Source organism: Pezoporus wallicus, unplaced genomic scaffold (assembly GCF_028554395.1).
Source record: "Pezoporus wallicus isolate ANWC-B61680 ecotype Strahan unplaced genomic scaffold, APGP_CSIRO_Pwel_v1 contig_3710, whole genome shotgun sequence".
NCBI classification, from domain to species: Eukaryota; Metazoa; Chordata; class Aves; order Psittaciformes; family Psittacidae; genus Pezoporus; species Pezoporus wallicus.
The window spans coordinates 5375817-5395038 of NW_026640315.1; the positions used below are offsets into that span (position 1 = coordinate 5375817).

The following is a 19222-nucleotide window of genomic DNA, read 5'->3' on the forward strand; positions in this document are numbered from 1 at the left end:
GGCGCAGGGCTGAGCACACCCAGGCAAGGCCTTGCGTGACTGCAGCGGGCTGGAAATACAAAGACATTGTTTTTAAGTGATAGCCACCCCCCCTTCCCCTGCTCCTTGCAGAGGACAGCATTCCTGGCTCGCATTCCTCAGCCACTGCTGGGATGGGGAGGGGAGACCTGAGCCAGAGGGAGAAAACACAGTTTTAATGAGGGGAATAGCCCGTGTGCTGGAGTGATGGTGGTGCTGGTGTGGGCAGAATTGCCCATAAAGCAAGATAAAGTGCGTGAGGATCAGGTAATAAGAGAATTATGGTGTAAGAATGTCAACCAGATGTTTCCAAGTCATGGAAAATCAGTGGTTTCCCAGCAGATCCGCTCAGAGCAGCTGGAAGCATCCTTTATCCCAACAGGGATAAAGCACCATGAGGCGAGCAGGGCCCATCTGCTCTAACCTGCAGCAGCATCAGCCTGTTCTGGGAGCGTGGAGCCAGGAAAACTGCTTCTGCTTGTAAAAGCAGTGTTAGTACAAACACCTCCTCGGTAGCCTGCTTGGGTTCACAGCCCGGGGTCCTGTTACTTTTACCACACCACTTTGTGAATGGCACCTCTATAAAGCGAATGGCACCTCTATAAAGCAAATGGCACCTCTATAAAGTTCACTGTGGACTTTGCTGTTGATTCTTACCAAAAAAAAAAGGAAGGGGGGGGGGAAAGGTGTTTTGTGATGGGCACCAGCATTGGCAAAAGAAAGCAGGGATTTGGGAAGGGTGAGCTGGGAATGAGTTCCCACAGGACGGCTGTTCCCAGGGCCCGGCCAGCACCGTAACCTCTGGAAGTCCTCTGACCTTCAAATACCCTCCCCAAACCCGTTAAATATACATAAATATATGGAAGTACGGAAACAAAAAAGCTTTTTATTTCATGTGCTGAGAGTGCCAAGTGTCTGCGGGAGCCAATAAAGAACCATTGCTCCCGGGAGCTGCGTTCCAGGTGAAACACAAGCACCCTAAATCTTTACCCAAAACTTGACCCCAAAATTGGAAAGAAAAACCCTGATGTTTTGTAAAAGAGGAGTTAAATCCGTGGTTCAGGTTTCCAGAGTTATCCCAGCACTGGATAGCAGCCTGGACCACGAGCGGGTCCCTGGGAAGGATGGGCTGTGGGAGTGGTGGGAAATGTCCTTGGATGGAGCTGGAGCAAAGCTGTCCCAAAAGCAAACCCATCCCAGTTCAGAGCTAAGGGTCCCAGCAGCTGCAGGCTTAGAGCCCAAACAGGGAAGAGGGAACGGAGGGAATGGCCCCATCAAAACACATGGGGACCACAAAATTGGGTGTCAGCAGCAGGTCAGTCCCAGAGGAAAGCCAGGACAGGACCATTGCATTTACCACTGGGTAATAGCACAAAGGGCTGGTGAGGGCAAACTGCGCCTTCCCCAGCACAGGGATCCCCAGCTCATTCCCCATCCAAGTAGAAATTCCTACGTTGAATCCTCATTCTCCCAGGCCATGCACCCTCACACATCCACAGCTGCTCCTGCAAAGCCCCTTGAGCCCATCTCAGCATCACACCCCACGAGGGGAACAGACATTTTGAGACAACCATACCCTGCTCCCATGACTTTCTGCCTGCCCACAGCATCCCACCTGCCCTTCCTAAGCTCCCCAGCTCAGTAGGAAGGGAAAAGCCATTGCAAGGATGAGAAGAGGCACATCCGTCACCTATTTGCACAGTGACAAAAGCAAAGCAGGGAAGAGAGGTTTAAATGCCATTGCCAAGGTCAGGCAGGAGCTCTGGGGCTCAGGACCTGCTGCTCTCCTCCATGGCACCATCTCCCTCCCAGCCCCTCAGCCAGGCAGTGCGGGGAAGACAAACCAGCCTTCACCCCAATGGCAAATAGCTGATAAACCCCCAAAGACCCCATGTAATGAAAGCAAAGGAAGGGAACAGGTAAAGTTACGAACCATAAAATCAAGATCTGCATTATGCTGGGATTAGGACAAAGAAAACTCACGTTCCTGTGATGCTAACCCCACGCCAGTGTACATATAGGCTGTGTGTTTTATGCTTAAGTTACTTAAAAAGACCTTTAAAGCCAAAACACTGTTAAGCAGTACATTGTGTGCTCCGCTGGGAAGATAAATTCATTATTTAAACTTGAAAAGGTGACTCATCTAGAATCCATTATAGCAAAGGCATAAAAACACACACACACGCAGCGAGATTTTCAAGGAGCCCAGTGATTTAGTGTCTCTTTCTTTCTCTCCCCACACTTCTTGCCTCCTGCACAAGGATCTATTGAGAAGCTGCAGAACAAACGTTCCCTTATGCAGCTCCAAAAAAGTCTCCGTCAGTTTGTCTGAGACAGCTGCCTCCAAGCACACTATGGTTACTCATTAACCGGGGCTCCCAGGGCAGGGGAAGAAGGAGCAAGCTTAATAGACCCTAAACCAGAGGCAAGGGAGGGGGGGAAAGAAGGAAAGCAAATAAATACATCAGGTGTCCTGGAAAACAGAGTGGAAAAACCCAGGTGGCACCATGGGCACCGCCAATGCAGAGGGTCCGGGGAAGGGCAGCTACCGGAGCTTGAGGGGACAATGACATGGGGAGTAAACGTATGGGGACAAAAGAGTGAGATTATTAAAGGGAAAGAGAAGAAAGAGTGGGGACAGAGAGGCACTTGTGTTCTGCAGTGCTTTATATGCTCGGGGTGCCGGGGGAGGATTACTTCATTGCGGACAAGTTGCCCGGCTCTGCTCCGCAATGGAGGGATTCATTCCCTCCCCCTCGCATGTTGTGCATGAGAATGAGGGGCTGCTTTGGCTGGGGAGCACTTTGCAGTGGGTCACTCTGCTCCCGAGGCCTCTGGCTGCCAGCAGAGCCGGTGGCTGCTCCAGTGTGCCACAGCAAAGCATCCCTCCGGCAGGCAATGCGGATGGGGAGGTCCCTCCTGCCACCCCATCACTCAGGTACACCCAGGTTTCCACTTCCACCTTCACAGTGATCCCTTCTTCTCATGCTGGATCTTAGTACATGAGATGCATCCCCCAGCCAAACGGTGGATGGATTCTGCCCTGTCCACGTGAGGCTGGACACTCCGATGACCATCACTATCGTCTGGGGACAACATAGACCTCACACCTCTGTCCACAGGGCCAGCAAAACACCCACTACGAGCCAGCTCTTCCAGCTGTCCTCCCAGGAGACCCTCACAGCACGTACTGCTTCCTCTGAGGCAGCATCTCCCATCACGGAGATGCCCATTTCCCATAAGCAGGGGCCTCCAGCGGGAAGCAGATATTCCTACCCATAGGCATCCTCCAACAGAGCCATCAGAAGCTGAGCCACTGCAGAAGGGATCAGACAATGACTCTCTGGCAGCACCGTGACTCCAGGTCACCTTCGCTGTACCAGGTATCCAAGTGCTGTCCCAAGGGCTGGGCTCTGCTGGCTGCAGCCTGTGAAAGGGAAGGCGAGGGCTGGAAGCAGCTCCCTGCCATGCAGGTCAGCTGGTGCTCCGTGAAACAGGTACCTTGTGATGAGGGGCTCTGTGAGATGTTAAACATCTGGAGCTCCGGCACAAGGCAGCCTTTGTGCAGCCCTGAATTATCGGCCATAAACCGGCACTTGTTTCGGAGAGCTTCAAGGAAAGGGGGAGGGAAGGGAAAAAGAGGAGAGAGAAGCCACCGGAGGAGGAACCGCAGAGCTCCCGCTGCTCTCGCCAGCGTTCTCCACACTGTGCGGGTCACTCGCTGCAGAGCAGCAGCCCAAAGCCCTGCAGACCCCCCTTAAACCTTTGCCAAGGGGAGACAAGAGCCAAGGGGACCCCTTCCACTAGAGCAGGGTGCTCCAAGCCCCTGTGTCCAACCTGGCCTTGAGCACTGCCAGGGATGGGGCAGCCACAGGGGAGAACTTCCTAATGTCTCATCTCAGTCTCCCCTCCGGCAGGTTCAAGCCATTCCCCTTGCCTTGTCCCTACAGGCCCTTGTCCCAAGCCCCTCTCCAGGTTCCCTGAGCCCCGTTAGGCACTGGAGCTGCTCTAAGGGGTCCCTGAAGCCTTCTCTCCAGACACCATCCCCTCCTGGCTCCCAGCTGTGATGTTTCCCACTGGTATTTTCAGAATAACTGATCAAATAGTAACAAAAAGAACCTGAAAGGTTGATGTCCTTCAGAAATGAACGTCCAGCCCTTGCTGCACAGGGCTTGGGAAAGCTGGAGCCTGGGGTCCCTGTGCCTGGCGGAGGCTCCCGCTCCCTCCCCAGCATCCTGAGGGAGACTGCAATGCTCCACTTTATCAGCTTGTCATCTTGTGTGAGCCAGACATCAAGAGGCGGCTGAGCTGAGGATAATTTCACGTCTTTCCTTGGCTGAAAGGCAAGGCAGCGCTTCCTTGATTCCCTCTGGGAGCTCTGAGAGGTTCAGGCACACCGCACTGGTGCTTTGGTGGGGAGCTGGACTCTGCTCACCTTCAGCAAAGCAGAGGGGAAGAAGATTTGCACAAGGCAAACAAAGTTCCTTTTACTTCTGGGCCTCTTCTGAGCCTGGGGAAGCAGCAAGAGGAAGGGAAGGGCTCAGAGGCGACAGAACACCTCAGCTAAGGTCCATTTAAGAGATGAGGCTCACTAGGGAGGGATGGGGACGTCTCCATCCACCCTGCGCAGTGGACAGGGTGAGGACAGCCCCTCTCTGGACCCCAGCATCCCATCCAGCATCCCAACCCGTGCTCCTGGTGCCAGCGTGGCCAAGGCCCCCAGCAACCCATGAAGCCAAATGGGGCTGGAGCTGCTGAGACCTGAGCAGGAGGGAGGAATAATCCCCCCAAATCTCTTTGTCTCCTTTCCACCCACCAGTGCTGCCTTTACACAGCAATTACAGAGGCCTTGGGGGCTTTCACACCCAGTCACCTGGGCCTCAGTTCTAAACAGCTTCATTTAATGACTTGGGAGGCCCCGGGGCCCCCCTTGTTGTCTGGATTTGTTTCCCTGGTCTCCAAAAGGTTTTTCTCCACATGCAGCCACCACCCAGAACGAAGGGGTTCAGTGAAACACGCGCTTAAGACATCTCCACCCAGGTCCCGGGGGTCTCTGACTTCCAGGGACACACCAGCAACTGGATTCGGGGGAAAGGACCAGCCTTTGGATGGAACTTGTCCATCCACCAGGACAAGATATAGCCTGGAAAGGAAAGGGCAAACCAAAGCATGGTGTGAGATGCTGCTTCGTGCTCTACATCCACCCTCCTGCCTGCCCCTGCTGCCAACCCGGGGTCGGAACACCGGGATGGCAAAACTGGGGTGTTCCCACCCTCACTGTTGTAACCTTGGGAAATAGAAAGGGTTGGGAGTGCTGGTGGTGTTTGACTATTCTGTGCAAGAGCTGGGGCTGGGGGCCGACAGAGATGGGATCCCAGAGGAGATGGGATCCCAGTGGAGATGGGATCCCAGAGGAGATGGGATCCCAATGGAGATGGGATCCCTGGGAGAAGCCCAGGGCGACGGGGAGTCCCACACCCCATCCGTTACCAGCACCTCCCTCCATTGTTTCCCAACCAGCGTTTTTCCCCATGACCTAATCTTCCCTTGGCTCTCGCTGGCAGTTTTATGGCAGGGAAGTTATGCCGCAGTAAAAGGAAAGCCGAGCCAGGCCATTCTCTTCCCTCCTGTTTTCATTTGGGGTTTCTGTTCGCTGCTCCAGGCACAGCAGAAGGATTGTAGGAGGCGAGATGGGAGCAAGCGTGTGCCGGGTCTGCTTTCCTTGTTCCTGTAAGAACACGAGAAGGCAACAGCGAGAGGGAGGTTTAGGCAGCTCCCCATGCAAACCAGCTCTGGACACGAAAGCCTTTTGGTTATCATCAGCATTTTGTCAGATTACATTAAAATCAACCTTCAGGCTCCGTTTCCTGCTCTCAAGAACCCCCCCAGGATTATAAAGCACAGGAACATTTCCCAGAAACCTCAATCAAGGATGAGTTATTTTCACTCTGTTCTCACACTAGCGGCAGCTCTCCACACTGTAGAAGCCTTAAAACAAGACAAGTGGTGCTAAGATTGTTGCTGTGCAATATGCAGAGCTCGCAGTGTGAAGTTTTCCCTCTTTTCCCATTAGGAACAGCACCCTGGATGGAGGAATTTGCAGCGGAGTCCTTCCTGGAACAAGGACACATCACCTTGCCCTCACGTTGACCCGTCCCACTCACACAACACATAAGGAATCACATAGAAACCGTCCCTCTGAGCTGGCACAGAGGAACCTTTCTGCAGTCACCACCCTGCCACAGTCAGCTCAAAGGACGTTTAAGTAAAGCAACCAGGAGAAAGGTAACCAGGAGGCCCAGAGAAACTGTGGCTGCCCCATCCCTGGCAGTGCTCAAGGCCAGGTTGGACACAGGGGCTTGGAGCAAGCTGCTCTATGGAAGGGGTCCCTGCCCGTGGCAGGGGTTGGAGCTGGAGGAGCTTTAAGGTCCTTTCCAACACACACTACTTTTTAGGTCTATGACCATGCAATACTAAACACAGGCACTTAGGGAGCCCAATGTACGCCTAAAAAGAGACTGGCATTAAATCTCTTCTAGAAACAAAACGACCCCATAACATCTGCCTTAGGAAAAGGGCACCCTGAGCCGAAATCCCCTTTCTTCCCTCCTGTCCCCCATAACCAGGCTTGCTCCTGAGGTTGGAGCATCCCCGGTGGGACTGATGAAGGCAAACGTGGCTCGGCCAGGGCCAGCGCGGTGGGTTTGGGGTGCCTGAGCGAGCCCTTGGTAGCAGAGGAGCCGTTCGCTCGCTCGGAGCCTGCTGCCTGCGTGCGCGCACGAGAGCGGCTGGGTTTTAATTGCAGCCCCGTTGCCAAGTACAACAAAGCCCGCGGACAAAGAATAGGAGTCGTTTTGTCTTCGGGTTCGGATTGTTTCTTTCCTAAGGGGAGGGGCGGGAGGTGAAATCCATCCCTTTATAAGCAATGACTCAGGTGCTGCGATCTACCCGGGGCGCGCATCTCGCAAGCCCGAGTGAGGTTTGGAGCCGTGTTTTGTTTGGCGCCGCGGGCCCTGATAATGGGGTGATTGTTCGGTTGCGTGCAAAGCCCTCACTCGGGCTTTGCCTGTCCCTGCCCAGCCCTTGCAAACCGCAGCCGCCTTCCCCTGCGCCCCGGTGAGCGCCCCGGCACCCACCCGTCCATTCCTGCTCCCTGAGTCACGGCACGACGTGAGCCAGGTCACAGCCGTGCGGGGGCAAAGGAGAGGTTCCCCTGCCGCGGCTGCACAGCCGTAGCCATGGACCCACCGGGAGCGAGCTGAGCTGGGCAGGGAGAAGGAGCTGCCGGGGAGGGAAGAGCAGCAACAAAGGCGGCATCATTTGTGCCATGGCGCCAGCCTGTGTGCCGGCCACGTGCTGCTTGGCACTGCGTGGAGTGAGGTTGGATTTACCTGAAGGAAAGGGAATGGTGCTTTCTCCTTGAACTGCAGGTCCGGGTGGGATGGATCAGCTGCATCCCCCCAAAGGGAGAAGCTCAATGCTTTCTCTTACATACTCATAGCCACAAATAACCTCCTCTCCAAAGCCCTAATCCTCCGGCAAACACACGTACGGTGCCACTCACCCAAGCTATCCACAGCCTCTCCATTCACCACTTAGTCATAAGTACAACCTGATGCTGGTTGAAGAGGAGTTTCCCCATGGACTCCTCCACTGTCTGCTCATCAGCTGCTAACGGGCCAGCTGGGCACTGAGCCCATGGCCATCCACAGGACAGCATCTCGGTGTTCAGCATCTGAAATTAAAACAAAAGCACAAGAAAAGCAGCTTCCAATACCTAAAAGGGCTGCAGGAAACCTGGAGAGGGGCTTTGGCCAAGGGCCTGTAGGGACAGGCCAAGGGGAATGGCTTTAACCTGCCAGAGGGGAGACTGAGATGGGGCATTAGGAAGTTCTTCCCTGGGGCTGCCCCATCCCTGGCAGTGCTCAAGGCCAGGTTGGACACAGGGGCTTGGAGCAAGCTGCTCTATGGAAGGGGTCCCTGCCCGTGGCAGGGGTTGGAGCTGGAGGAGCTTTAAGGTCCCTTCCAACACAAACCAGGCTGGGATTCTGTGATGAAATACACCCAGTGCTGCTTTGCTGGGCTTCTTCACAGGGCGATGCTGCAGCTCTCCAAGCACCAGCTCCATGCCCAGGGCACGCGTGCTCACACACACTTCCAAGCTTCACCCATTGCCAAAAGCAGCCAGCTCAGGGCTGAGAAGAGTTGGGGGATTTTCCCCTTTCCCAGTGAAACCCTCGGTCACCATCTCCAAACCCCAAACCAGCCCCAGAAGCACCAGCACACAGGCCACAGTGGGGCTTTGGGTTAATTTTAAACCCCATTGCAAGAGCACGTATACGTGCTGTTTAGAAACAGATCTTGCTCTTTACCCTTTGGGGTCTGAGGCTTTTAGATGAAGAGCAGTCACAGTTTAAGTTGTCCTTCACCAGTGTGAGGTTTTTTCCCTTTTAAGATAAACCCCAAGAATCAAAAGCTTGTGAATTTGACTGAAGAATGAGTAAGGGGAGAGAAATCACCAGCATTGATGCTAACAACTTAATGTTACACTTGCCAGGGCCTCAAAGGACATTTCAACCCATTGCAGTGCCCCTCCAAAGGCCAAGTGCCACCCATCAGAAGGATGGAAAGCCAGAAAACCCCTCCCTGTGTGCTCACCACGAGGGTAAGCCCTTGGGTGCTGCGGGCTGGGGGGTTCTCCCCATTTCACTTAACAGCGATGCGAAGGTGGAGTTTGGATCAAAGGCAACAGGAGCTCCCCCTTCCCATTGACAGCCGGTGTTTCCATGGGTAATTTCAGGCCTGGCCCCCAGCCAGCTTTTCAATCATACCAAGGAGCACATCTATAATTTCATCCACCTCCAGGGTACAAACAGCAACGAAGGATTTTCATACGTGCTTTCTGCATCGCCCTTCCCACTCGCTTCCTAAGGGGCCAATGCACATAATTACCTCGGCTGGCTACATCCAAGCAGGATTAAATGCTTTACATGACATTATCTCCCAGCAATCCCATTAGAAGGCTGCCTTTAAATGTATAATGTGGGGGTTTGGGTACCAACTTACTACCACATGCCAAAAATCCAATGAGAAAATTGCACCAACAGTCTGTGAGCCATTCTGACCCATGGGCACCCCTGAGGTTTCTAAGTCTCAGGTGAAGGCTTTGGGCTGAAAACAGAAGGCTAAAAGCTGTACAAAGATGCTGCTTTCCTGGTTGAGAGGCAGGACCTTTGACAAGGCAGGAATTAAGCTGGAGAAATTAAATGTAGCAGAGCAGAGGGAGGAGAAGCAAAGGGAGGGGTTTATGGCCTTAAAATAAATCAGTGCAAACTCTGAATTTCCCATTTATTGAAACCAATCACAGTTAAAAGGTCAAATCCGTTGGCAAACAGTAGTTTTGTATCATCCAGAGTGACACACAAATGAAGTACAAATGAAATCCAACCCAAAACAAAAAGGAGAACCAAAGATGCATGGCTCAAGCTTAGTTTATTCGTGCCTGTTCCCTTTGGCTGCCCTTCCAGCAGCTTCTCCAGCAGGACCAAAGGGTGATCTGTGACCCCCATGGCTGTGGGGGGACTGAGATGCCAGCAGCAGCCAGGTGATCCAGTTATTCCTGCTTCAGGGTTGAATGAACCCGCTTTGACTGGAGATAGAAGCATCCTTTGCAAAGAAGGAGGTTTGGTTTCCAGCATCCTTCTAACTCATGCTCATCCCTCAAGCGTGCTCCAGGCACTGAGCCTGGACGGGACTGATCCTGCCTGGGAATGACCATTCAACAGAAGATGCTTGGAAAGCAGAGGGGGAAGAGGCACTACACACACTGCGTGTTTCTGGCTCTTCAGGGAGGATCATTAATTGCCCCTGATGAATTATTTCATCCTGGTGTTGCTCAGGAAGACGAGAGCTCCCGGCACACTCCTGATTCGGCTCCAAGCTCTTCTGTGGAGTAACAGGCCAGGAAAATGCTGCATTGGCTTTGGGGAACTTATGGACCATTGGAACCACGAACCACAAACCAGCCATCGCTTGATAAGGCCAGACACAGTCACAGGCCCACATGGAAACGTATCCTGCTGTGCACTGGTCAGGCAGCACTTGGACAACGACAGGGATGACCACACCTTGCCTTTCAAAGAGTACATGCTAGAAAACACAATTCCCCTTTCCCGTTTGTTTTTTTCCCAGAGACACAATTCATTGGCTCAATGCCCCAGACAGGAGAGAAATTGAAGCAAAAATGACATTTCCCTTTCAGAGACATCCCAAGAAAATTCTGATTTATTTGCCTGGACTATTCGCATCCATCAAATCAAATACCCTAAAACATTCCCAAGCACCCTCAGGATACAGGAGACCTCGATCCCACAGAGTGCTCTATGTGCCCTAACGCCTTCACCTGCCTTTCAAATTAAAGGGATTCTAAGGAACGCGCTCCACTCAAATGCCTTGTTCTGACCCACAGACCAGCTTAAACACACGACAGCGAATCTCTTCTCTTCTACAGAACACAGATGATCGAAACCCAGAGCAACCTGACTCGGAGCAGCCGGCCCAGTGTGGAAGGGAAGGACAGGGTGACCTGCAGCCCAGCCAACGCGTCATCCGACAACCTTCCCAAGAGGACAAGAACATCTGGTGGCGAAAGGAAACCAGGATCTGCGAGGAACCAGCCGTACTTGTGCTTTGAAAACCATTGACATGACATTGGAGGGGAGGAAGAGATATAAAATTATAGGAAATCAACACCAAGCCAGATCCAAAAAAATATATACAAAAGAAGTCCAGAGGGAATCGTGTGTCCAGTTCCAAACGCCGCTGCACAAATGGCTCTGAAGTCTTCTCCTGGGGATTGGAGCGCTGTCCTATCCAAGCCCAACATCCAGGGACATCATCACCACAAATCCCAGTATCGAGGTCCAGGATGCCAGCTTCCCGTTGCCACTGAAGAGAGAAAAGGGGAAGGTGTGAGCTCCTAGGAGCCGGGAATGACTTTTCGGATGAGGGAATCATAGAATAGTTAGGGTTGGAAAGGACCTTAAGATCATGCAGTTCCAACCCCCCTGCCATGGGCAGGGACACCTCACACTAAAGCATCTCACCCAAGGCTTCTTCCAACCTGGCCTTGAACACTGCCAGGGATAATCATGAAACCATGGAATGGTTTGTGTTGGAAGGGATCTTAAAGCTCGCCCAGTTCCAACCCTTGCCATGGGGGTTCAGTCCCAGTCACCAAGGGGGTCTCACCTGGTCTGTGCCTCGGGGATGATATCATCCATCACCACATAGACCATTGCTCCGGCGGCAAAGCCCAAGGCGTAGGGGAGGAGAGGCTCTGCCACCACCACGGCAAAGGCACCGAAGATGCCAGCCAAGGGCTCCACCATCCCGCTCAGCTGCCCATACCTGCAAAGGACAGAGACTAAAAAGCAACCAGGGGCAAGATGGCACAGCCCTCCATGGGCTCTGCAGCTCCCTATCCCCATGGTCTTCCCTAATGCTACCATGTCCAGGAGGAGGTCACCACCCAGCCACGCCACGCCAAGCCACATGGACTGTTTTAAACGGGCAATGAAGGTGATTTGACCTAATCTAGCTGATTTTTCCAGGAAGGGAATTAAGGTATAATCCAGTTCCTTCCATTGAAAAGCTCTGAGGGATTTGGGGATCCAGCTCACAAGCAGAGATGGGTCAGGGAGGAAACACTTCCAACCAGCATCACTCAGTCCCAGACTGGCCATCTGCCCACAGCCTCAACCAGGATGAAACTGCGCTCTTCCCCCTCAGTTTTCTTTCCCCCTAGGAGTGTTTTAACAACCCGGGCCACGGGAACTCCCTTCCCAGCAGCAGCAATCCCGGTGCAAGCCCCAGCACCGGCTGCACTGGAGGTGGGTGGAAGGAAAAGAAAACAAAGCTTTGGTGGGAGCCGTTTCCAAGCCCTCCTCATCCATCACCCGGCCGAGCACACGTGCATGGGCTGAGTGCTTGCAGGGTTCATGCCCTTGGCTTTTCCACCTTGGGAAAAGGGAAAAGGAAAGCCAAAGAGTGGGCTTGAAATCCAGCCCGGAGTGAAGTGAGAGAAAAATGAAACAAAATCATACAAGAAACCCCCAAAAACTCTTCAGTGCAGGATCTGGGAGCTCACCACAGGCACTCTGTGGGCAGATGAAGCGGGATGGGGTGATCACCAATGCATCCCCCAGGAGCTGGGGGCTCAGAGCTGAGCTTAGGCACTGCAGAGGGAGCAGGGTAGCACTCACCATGCCCCTCAAAGCTGGAAACCAGCAGCATTCCCAGCAGCAGCTCTTGCGATGCCAAAGTGGGACCTAGCAGGTCTGGAGCAAGCCCATCCCAAGGGCAGCTTAATGATGGAGCAACGCAGATGGATACGGAAAGAAATCTATAGGCTCATCAGGAGCTGCTGGTGGAGGGCTCTTCATGGGTGAAGAGGAGCTCAGCTTACCAGAATGCTTTCCATGTGGAAAATCCAGCACCACGCAAAGGCAGGCTGACAGCCAGGCCCTCCGGGAAGTTCTGAATCCCAATCCCGATCGCCAAGTTCCTACCCACACACAAAAGCACAAATACACACATACATTAGGTGAAAAGCACAGCCTGGGGTAAGCTGCAGGGAGCTGGATTAAAAAAGACATTATTAGAGATCTGCTTTTGAATGGAAGCACACCTAGCCCTGGGGTAGCCATGCTAATATTTAACATGAACACAGCAAACTTCATCTTCAAATAGCTCCACAGCCTTTCATCAGCTTCAGCACCAGCCCTGGGAGCAACAGAGACCAGATGGAGGAGAAGAGACTTGTCCTGGGAGAATCCATGAGGTATTTCCAGCCTGAGGCTTCCCAGGAGCAGCGGCATCCCTGGACCCGGGTGTGTGGAGCAGCCCCAGGCTCGTGGGTTTAGGGCTTTTCAGTCCCAGAGGTGGCCGGTCCCTCTCCCATCACCTGCCCTGCTCTCACCAGCACCATCCTCAGCCATAGCCTTACAGCCATGGGGAGCCTGAGTCAGGTTAAAGCCATTCCCCCTTCTCGTGTCCTCACAGGCCCTTGTCAAAAGCCCCTCTCCAGAATTCCTATAGACCCCTTTAGCTCTAAGGTCTCCTTCCCCTCTGCTCCAGGTCCCTTCCAGCTCAGCTGGAGTTCTGGATTTTTGTTGAAAACCAGGAAATTGGGATATGGAATTTTCTCCTTCACCAAAGGAACAAAACCGTCACAATCACCAAATAGGGTCAGGTTTTATGCCATGTGCCCCTGAGGCTGAGCAGCATCATGAGAGCAAATAAGAACCTGTTCCATAGTTGAAGCATTTCTCCCATCCTACGTCGGTGTGTCTGGGACACTGGGGGTGTCAAAGCTGCAGCCGTGAGGTGCTGGGCTATGACCTGCCCCAGCCCACAGCTCCGACTGGCACCCCAGCACCTCTCTGCAAGGTCAGTTCCTCCTTTGCCAGCAGCTGAAAGCCGCCTTTGCTGCTTCAAACACTTGTTTCCTATTAGTAAAATAAGACCGGTGAGAAAAACCTCTCTTGGGTTGTTTAAACTTCTACCAGGGTTTACAGAGGAGGGGAGGGGAAGGGGGAGAGGCTGCGGCTTTCCCTAACCAGGACAGGCCATTACAATCAAAAACATTATTCAAGGCAAAGCGGGAGAGAGGACGGAGGGGGAAAACCATCCCTTTGAGAAAACACTGGAGCCGCTGTCTGCGTGCGGGGCTCTGTTCCTCCTTCCCTCGCCTCCGCACAAAGCGGCTATTACTGGCCCCGACCACAACAAATTAATGGGGTGGGAGAGGGAGGTGTGAATGGAGGGTCTGTACAGGGAGGCTGGGAGCCCCTCCTTGCCCCGGTCCCACCGGGAGGAGGGAATCCCACTCTGACCCCTTGCCCTGCAGCAAGCCCCAAGGGACAGGAGGAAGGGGAACGAGAGTGCATAATGGGGATGCTCAGCATCAAACAGGACCCATGGGGCCAGGTCACCCACTTGCCCCAGCTCTCAGCAGGGAGGCAGCGATGTGTGCCCCCTCCACGTCAGGATTTTAACCTGTTTCCCCAAGAAAAAGGTGCTGGCATCATGCTGGGTGAGTGCTGGAGTCAGGCACAAGCACACAAAGCTTCGCATGCGGCATGGCAAGAAGCAAGGGCCACTGGAGACCCAGTGCCTGCCCCATGCAGCGCATCCCGTTTTTTCACTCCTCCCTCGGGATATCCACGGGCAGAAAGGCCCTTCCAGGCTCAGCATCATGCTGAGAAGGTCCCCATCTCATCTCCTGGCCTCCAGTACCCTCCCTGCCCCCACAAAGGTCTTCTGCTCACCCAGACCATGCTCCCCCATCCCTAGGACCACTCAACCCTCCCTCCCACTGCAGCTCTGCCTGAACATTTCTTGGACTTCGGGGCCTTTTGAGCCTTTCCCAGGACACTAATCCCATCAGGATGAGGATAACTCCACGACAACATGCAGGCCAGGAACACGTAAGCCTTCCTATTTGCTTTGCCTTGGGTCACTGCACGAAGGGTACCTCCACTTCTACTGCCTAGAGCAGCATCTCGGGAGACATCCAGGCGCTGGAGGCAGGGGAAATTTCCCTGTGATGCCCCAAGCGTGGAACAAAACCATCCCAAGGGCCGTTCCTCTCCCCCTTCACCTCACACCTTGTCCGCAGCTCCCGTGTGGAGCCGACGGCAACGGGGCTGGTGAGAAAGCGACCGAATCAAAGCTGCATTGTGTACGAGGGAAACAAAGACGGCCTTATTACGGAAATAGGTGGGGATTCTTGGAAGGCTTCCCCCGACTGCAAAGAAACACATTGTAAACCAGATGCACAGAGACAGACTGGAACTGCCCGGCCCAGGGGAGCCGAACCTCCGGGTGACCACGGCGAGATACGGGATACCGAGGAGGTGACAACAGGGAGGGAGGCAGAGGGACGGCCCTCAGGATGAATGTTTAGAGGCATCAGGGTCTCTAAAGGGGGAAGGTGGGGAATAACTGCTAGGGAGGTGTTAGAAGCAGATCCCATGCTGTCTGATGGGCCACCCCAGCTACAAGACATTTTGCAGGTAAGAATGATACCCTATGGCTCATCCCCAACCTATAAACATGAACTGGGCTAAAGAAAGGGCAGTGCAGGAAAAACCACACCAGACTTTGCCTGGGGATGCAGCTCTGCCACCCTGGCCAACACAGGAACGTCATTGGGCATCTCCTCCACTTGGGCATAAGGACTCAAGTGTCCTTGGAAGCATCAAGGAACAAGGAGCCAACACGCATTAGACGTGTTACCTTCCCCAGCTCTCTGCCTCAGCTTCCCCATCTGCAAACCAGCAGTGGTAACAGCTGTATCCTCCACAACCTGGGAACAGAAAGGCCCCTAGCACACACACCACCTTCATGCATGCTCTGCAGGGTGCCAGCAATGCTGGGATGGGGCTGCCCTCGCATTGACTGATCCCCTTTGCAGCAGGGCCCAGTGCTGCAGTTTTAAAGAGGAGCAGGTAAAACCCTGTATCCTGGTGGAACCCCACCAGGGACAAAAGCTCCTCCATCTCCCAGGAACACACTGGGGCCGGACCTCCTACCCCCGGCTCTCCTGCCAACCGCTATGGCACCACGCTGCGGGACTCCAAGTTCACTTTCAAACCCAAGTTGGCATCTCTGCATATTTGCAAGGTCAAGGCACAGAAAGCCTTCTATAAGCCTAAACCCTTGTTTTCAAGGGCCTATTCTTTTACAAACTGATTATGAAAGCAGGCTACATATTCTTAACAAGCCCCTTTTCACGACGGCTTTCAATTCCCTCCAGTGTATAATGTGCATGTGTATTCTTGCATGGCAGGCCCTTACATACTGTTTTGATTGTTATCGCCCTGCCATGAAAGGGCCGATTGTTTGGGGTTCCCGAGATTACATCACGGCTCCCACTCGGGCGCCCGCCGAGGTGTTTGATCAGGGCCCGCAGGTGGGAAGCGGCGAGCACGGGGCCCGCAGCCTTTCCCCGTACCTGCCCGACCTGTTCAGCACCGCTCCGAGGGCCCGGAGACTCCCGAGGCTCTCACGCGATGGGAGCTGCAGGGACAAGAGGGCTGGCAGCATCCCCTCCACCGGCCCCGATGCCAATGGACCACGGTCTCACCCCGAGGAGCAGCCTGGTCCATCCCCGGCTCCTGGCGAGTCGTTGCTTTAGGTATTTTAAAGCCTACACCATGGTTTGAGTTGGAAGAGGTCTTAAAGCTCATTCAGTTCCAGCCCCCTGCCATAGGCAAGGACACCTTCCACTAGAGCAGATTGCTCCTGCAAAAGCAGGTGGAGGATGCTACTCAAGCAGATTTGCCCTTGGATAACGCAGTAACTTTCATCTCAACCTCTCAAATCCCATAAGGAAAAAAGAAATGGATATAAACCTACTATGCCTCTTCCTCTGGGGTGCAGCCACCAGCACCGTTGCCCATGGGGATACAGAAACACGTGGAACAATGCGTGTCCCCATCAGTCAGGGGATGCAGCGTGTGCCCCAGGCAGCTCCTGGGAGCGGGGAAGCTCCTGTTGGGTCCCTGCTCGAGCCACATGTGCTAGTCACATCCTAAGGTAAGCATCTGCCCTGCAGCTCTGCTCCTCAGTAGCCACTTCCATACCTCTTCTCTCCCTCTTCCCACTCAACCACTGGGCTCTAAGCGCTCTGCTGCCTGCTCTGTGTCACATCTGCTGGCCTGGCCCCCCGCCAGCCTCAGGCACACACCACTCTGCATCCGCACAGGGAACACTTACAATCTCAGGAATTTTTACCCTTAATTTATCCCAAAGGCACACAAACCAAGTTCAAAGTCATAAAACCTGCTCTCCCCTCTGACTGCAGCGACCGGGACGTGAACTTGAGCTGAGGAGCAAGGAATTCTCCAGCATTCCCAACACAAATCCATAGAAGAGGTGCTGCAGAACACCCCACAAGAGCCGCAGCGCAAGTGAGGTTTGCCACACTGAGAACCAGGCTTGGATGTCCCATAGGGCTGGGGTATCTCCTCCCCATCCCAGCAAAGCCGGGGGGGGCTCAGCCAGAAGGACATGAGCTCGGACACCCCCTTGGGCCATGCCCTGATGCCAGCGGCTGCGGCAAGAGCAAGTTCAACCCCTCAACACCAATACATGATGGGAACCACGGGTGGTTGTTCCATGAGGGCAGGCACGTATCCAGCCCCCGATCGCCTGGAGGGTCCCATCATCCAGGGACTATTTATTCCTCTGGGAGTTTAAAATCTTTATTCTTATCTTCTTGGTTATTTATGTAAGGGTTTGATTTATGAGTCAGCCTCACGCACAGGGTAAAAGTTCACATCTCCCCCGATCAGGGAAGCACAAAGACACGTTTCATGAGCTCCACACGCTCCTGCTCTCTTCACCCTTTCTCCATGCTTCGACCCCATGGTGCAGCAGGAAAGGCTCAGGGAGCCTTGGTGCTGGCTTCTGCTCCCACAGTAAGAATGCCAATGGGACCTGTGAGCACAGGATCTGGCCAGTGCTGGCCAAGCCTTCCCCAGCTCAGGCTGGTATCTGCAAAACAAGGAGATACGACCCAGCTCCCAGCAAAACCCCCTCTGCAGGAGATGCAATCCAGGAGGAATTGCACTTGTCCTGCTGCTTGCTCTCATAGCACCTAACATAAAGCAGGATCTTAGACTCATAGAGTCACAGACTGGTTTGGGTTGGAAGAGACCTCAAAGCTCATTGAGTTCCAATCCCCTGCTATGGGCAGGGACACCTTCCACTAGAGCAGCTTGCTCCAAGCCCCGTCCAACCACCACCCACAGATGCCATCCAACTCCAACCGTCACCAGCAGGTTTTGGTTAAAACCCTCCAAATCAGAAGCACCATTTTTAAACACCTGAAGACAACCCTCATGTGAGACCTCATTAACTCGATTTTAAAGCCCATCGGGCTGCAGATCATTTCAACTTGTACATATTCCTATAGGCACACCCTTAAACAAAGCGGGATTTAACGATGTGGCCGCATTGATCTCGGGTAGAGCTGGAGCTGGAGGGAGATACAGAACCTCATAAAGGTTATTAAAATACATATATATTTAAATATAATCACAACAGAAAGTGGGTGGTCTAAAAGCAGGGCTGGGATTATGGCCCACCTATAAGAATTCCCAATAATACCTGCCAATTAATGTTTACAGCCTCACACAAACCCTCTCCTTTTCTCTATGAACCTTCAAATCACAAGCCCGTTTCCCACAGATGATTTCACATGCCATGGAAATCTCAGTGCAAATAACGTGCTGGGGCAGGGGAATGGATTAGGGGGGTATTTCTTAGGGACTTTTTTGCCTTGTTCTTCCGCACACACAACCCCATTACTTACAGGAAACAAAAGCCTTGAGCTTTTAATGGAGGAAGGATGAGTGTAGTTAATAAAGACACTATTCTTCCTCCCTGCTAGGGGGTGAAAAGAACTTGAAGGGAATCAAAGCCCAGCTATAGCTATAGATAAATATATGTCTGTATTTCACTCATCCTCCCCCAGCTCCCTGCAGTGGCATCCTGGTGGAGCTCAGCACCCCATTTGTGCCCATCGAAGGGCTCACAAACAATTCCCTCCTATCCACGTTTGTGTCCTGATGGGGATCATTAGCCCAGAGCAAAATTAAAAGCCCCAAAATAGTTTCTCCCCTTCCCTCTCCTGCAGCATCGCTGTTCAAACACGCTGAGGGAGAGCGTGAAAGCACCGGAGCGGCTCCTTTATGCAGCCTGAAAACCTGGAACTAAACAATTTACTAACAGCTGTAGCTATAAAAGGCCCTATTATTGCTCCGTGTACACTAACAATGTCTTCATTCAAATTGCTTCCCCTCCTCGGAGGGTTTATTTTTAAACCTGCTAAAGAGAGGAACAGGCCACCAGGGCCACAAAGACCAAGCTGGTGTTCAAAGTGAGCTTTGTTTGGCACTATCTTGATGAGATAAACAGGGATAATGGCTTTTTCTGTCTCCGCTCTTTTTTCTTTGCCTTCTTTCTCTTATTTTAAGGTGAACAGGAACTGAACGGGTGCATTTTGCAGATCAAAGCTTGCCAACATAGGGCCACCACAGGGTGCTGGACCACTGCAGCACCCAGCCATAGCTTAGCCAGAAACCATCCAGCTGGCCAACAGCACACCCAGGGAAGGAAGTGGGTCTCCCTCTCA

At 53.2% G+C, this 19222-nt stretch overlaps 2 protein-coding genes across 3 annotated transcripts in view; one reads left to right on the plus strand and one right to left on the minus strand.

Annotated features, from left to right (window-relative positions):
* The window catches only part of RPL38 (ribosomal protein L38), a 280018-nt gene that overhangs the window by 58581 nt on the left and 202215 nt on the right, over window positions 1-19222 (plus strand). The window lies entirely within an intron of this gene.
* Window positions 9580-19222, minus strand: part of SLC39A11 (solute carrier family 39 member 11) — a 118888-nt gene continuing 109245 nt past the window's right edge. For both annotated transcript variants that reach the window (XM_057418567.1, XM_057418566.1), the window contains exons 8-10: window positions 12485-12583; window positions 11269-11427; window positions 9580-10965 (exon numbers count right to left, since the gene is read on the minus strand). In XM_057418567.1, the coding sequence (XP_057274550.1) occupies window positions 10887-10965; window positions 11269-11427; window positions 12485-12583 (337 nt within the window). In that variant the 3' untranslated portion in view covers window positions 9580-10886. The remainder of the gene's footprint in view (window positions 10966-11268; window positions 11428-12484; window positions 12584-19222) is intronic.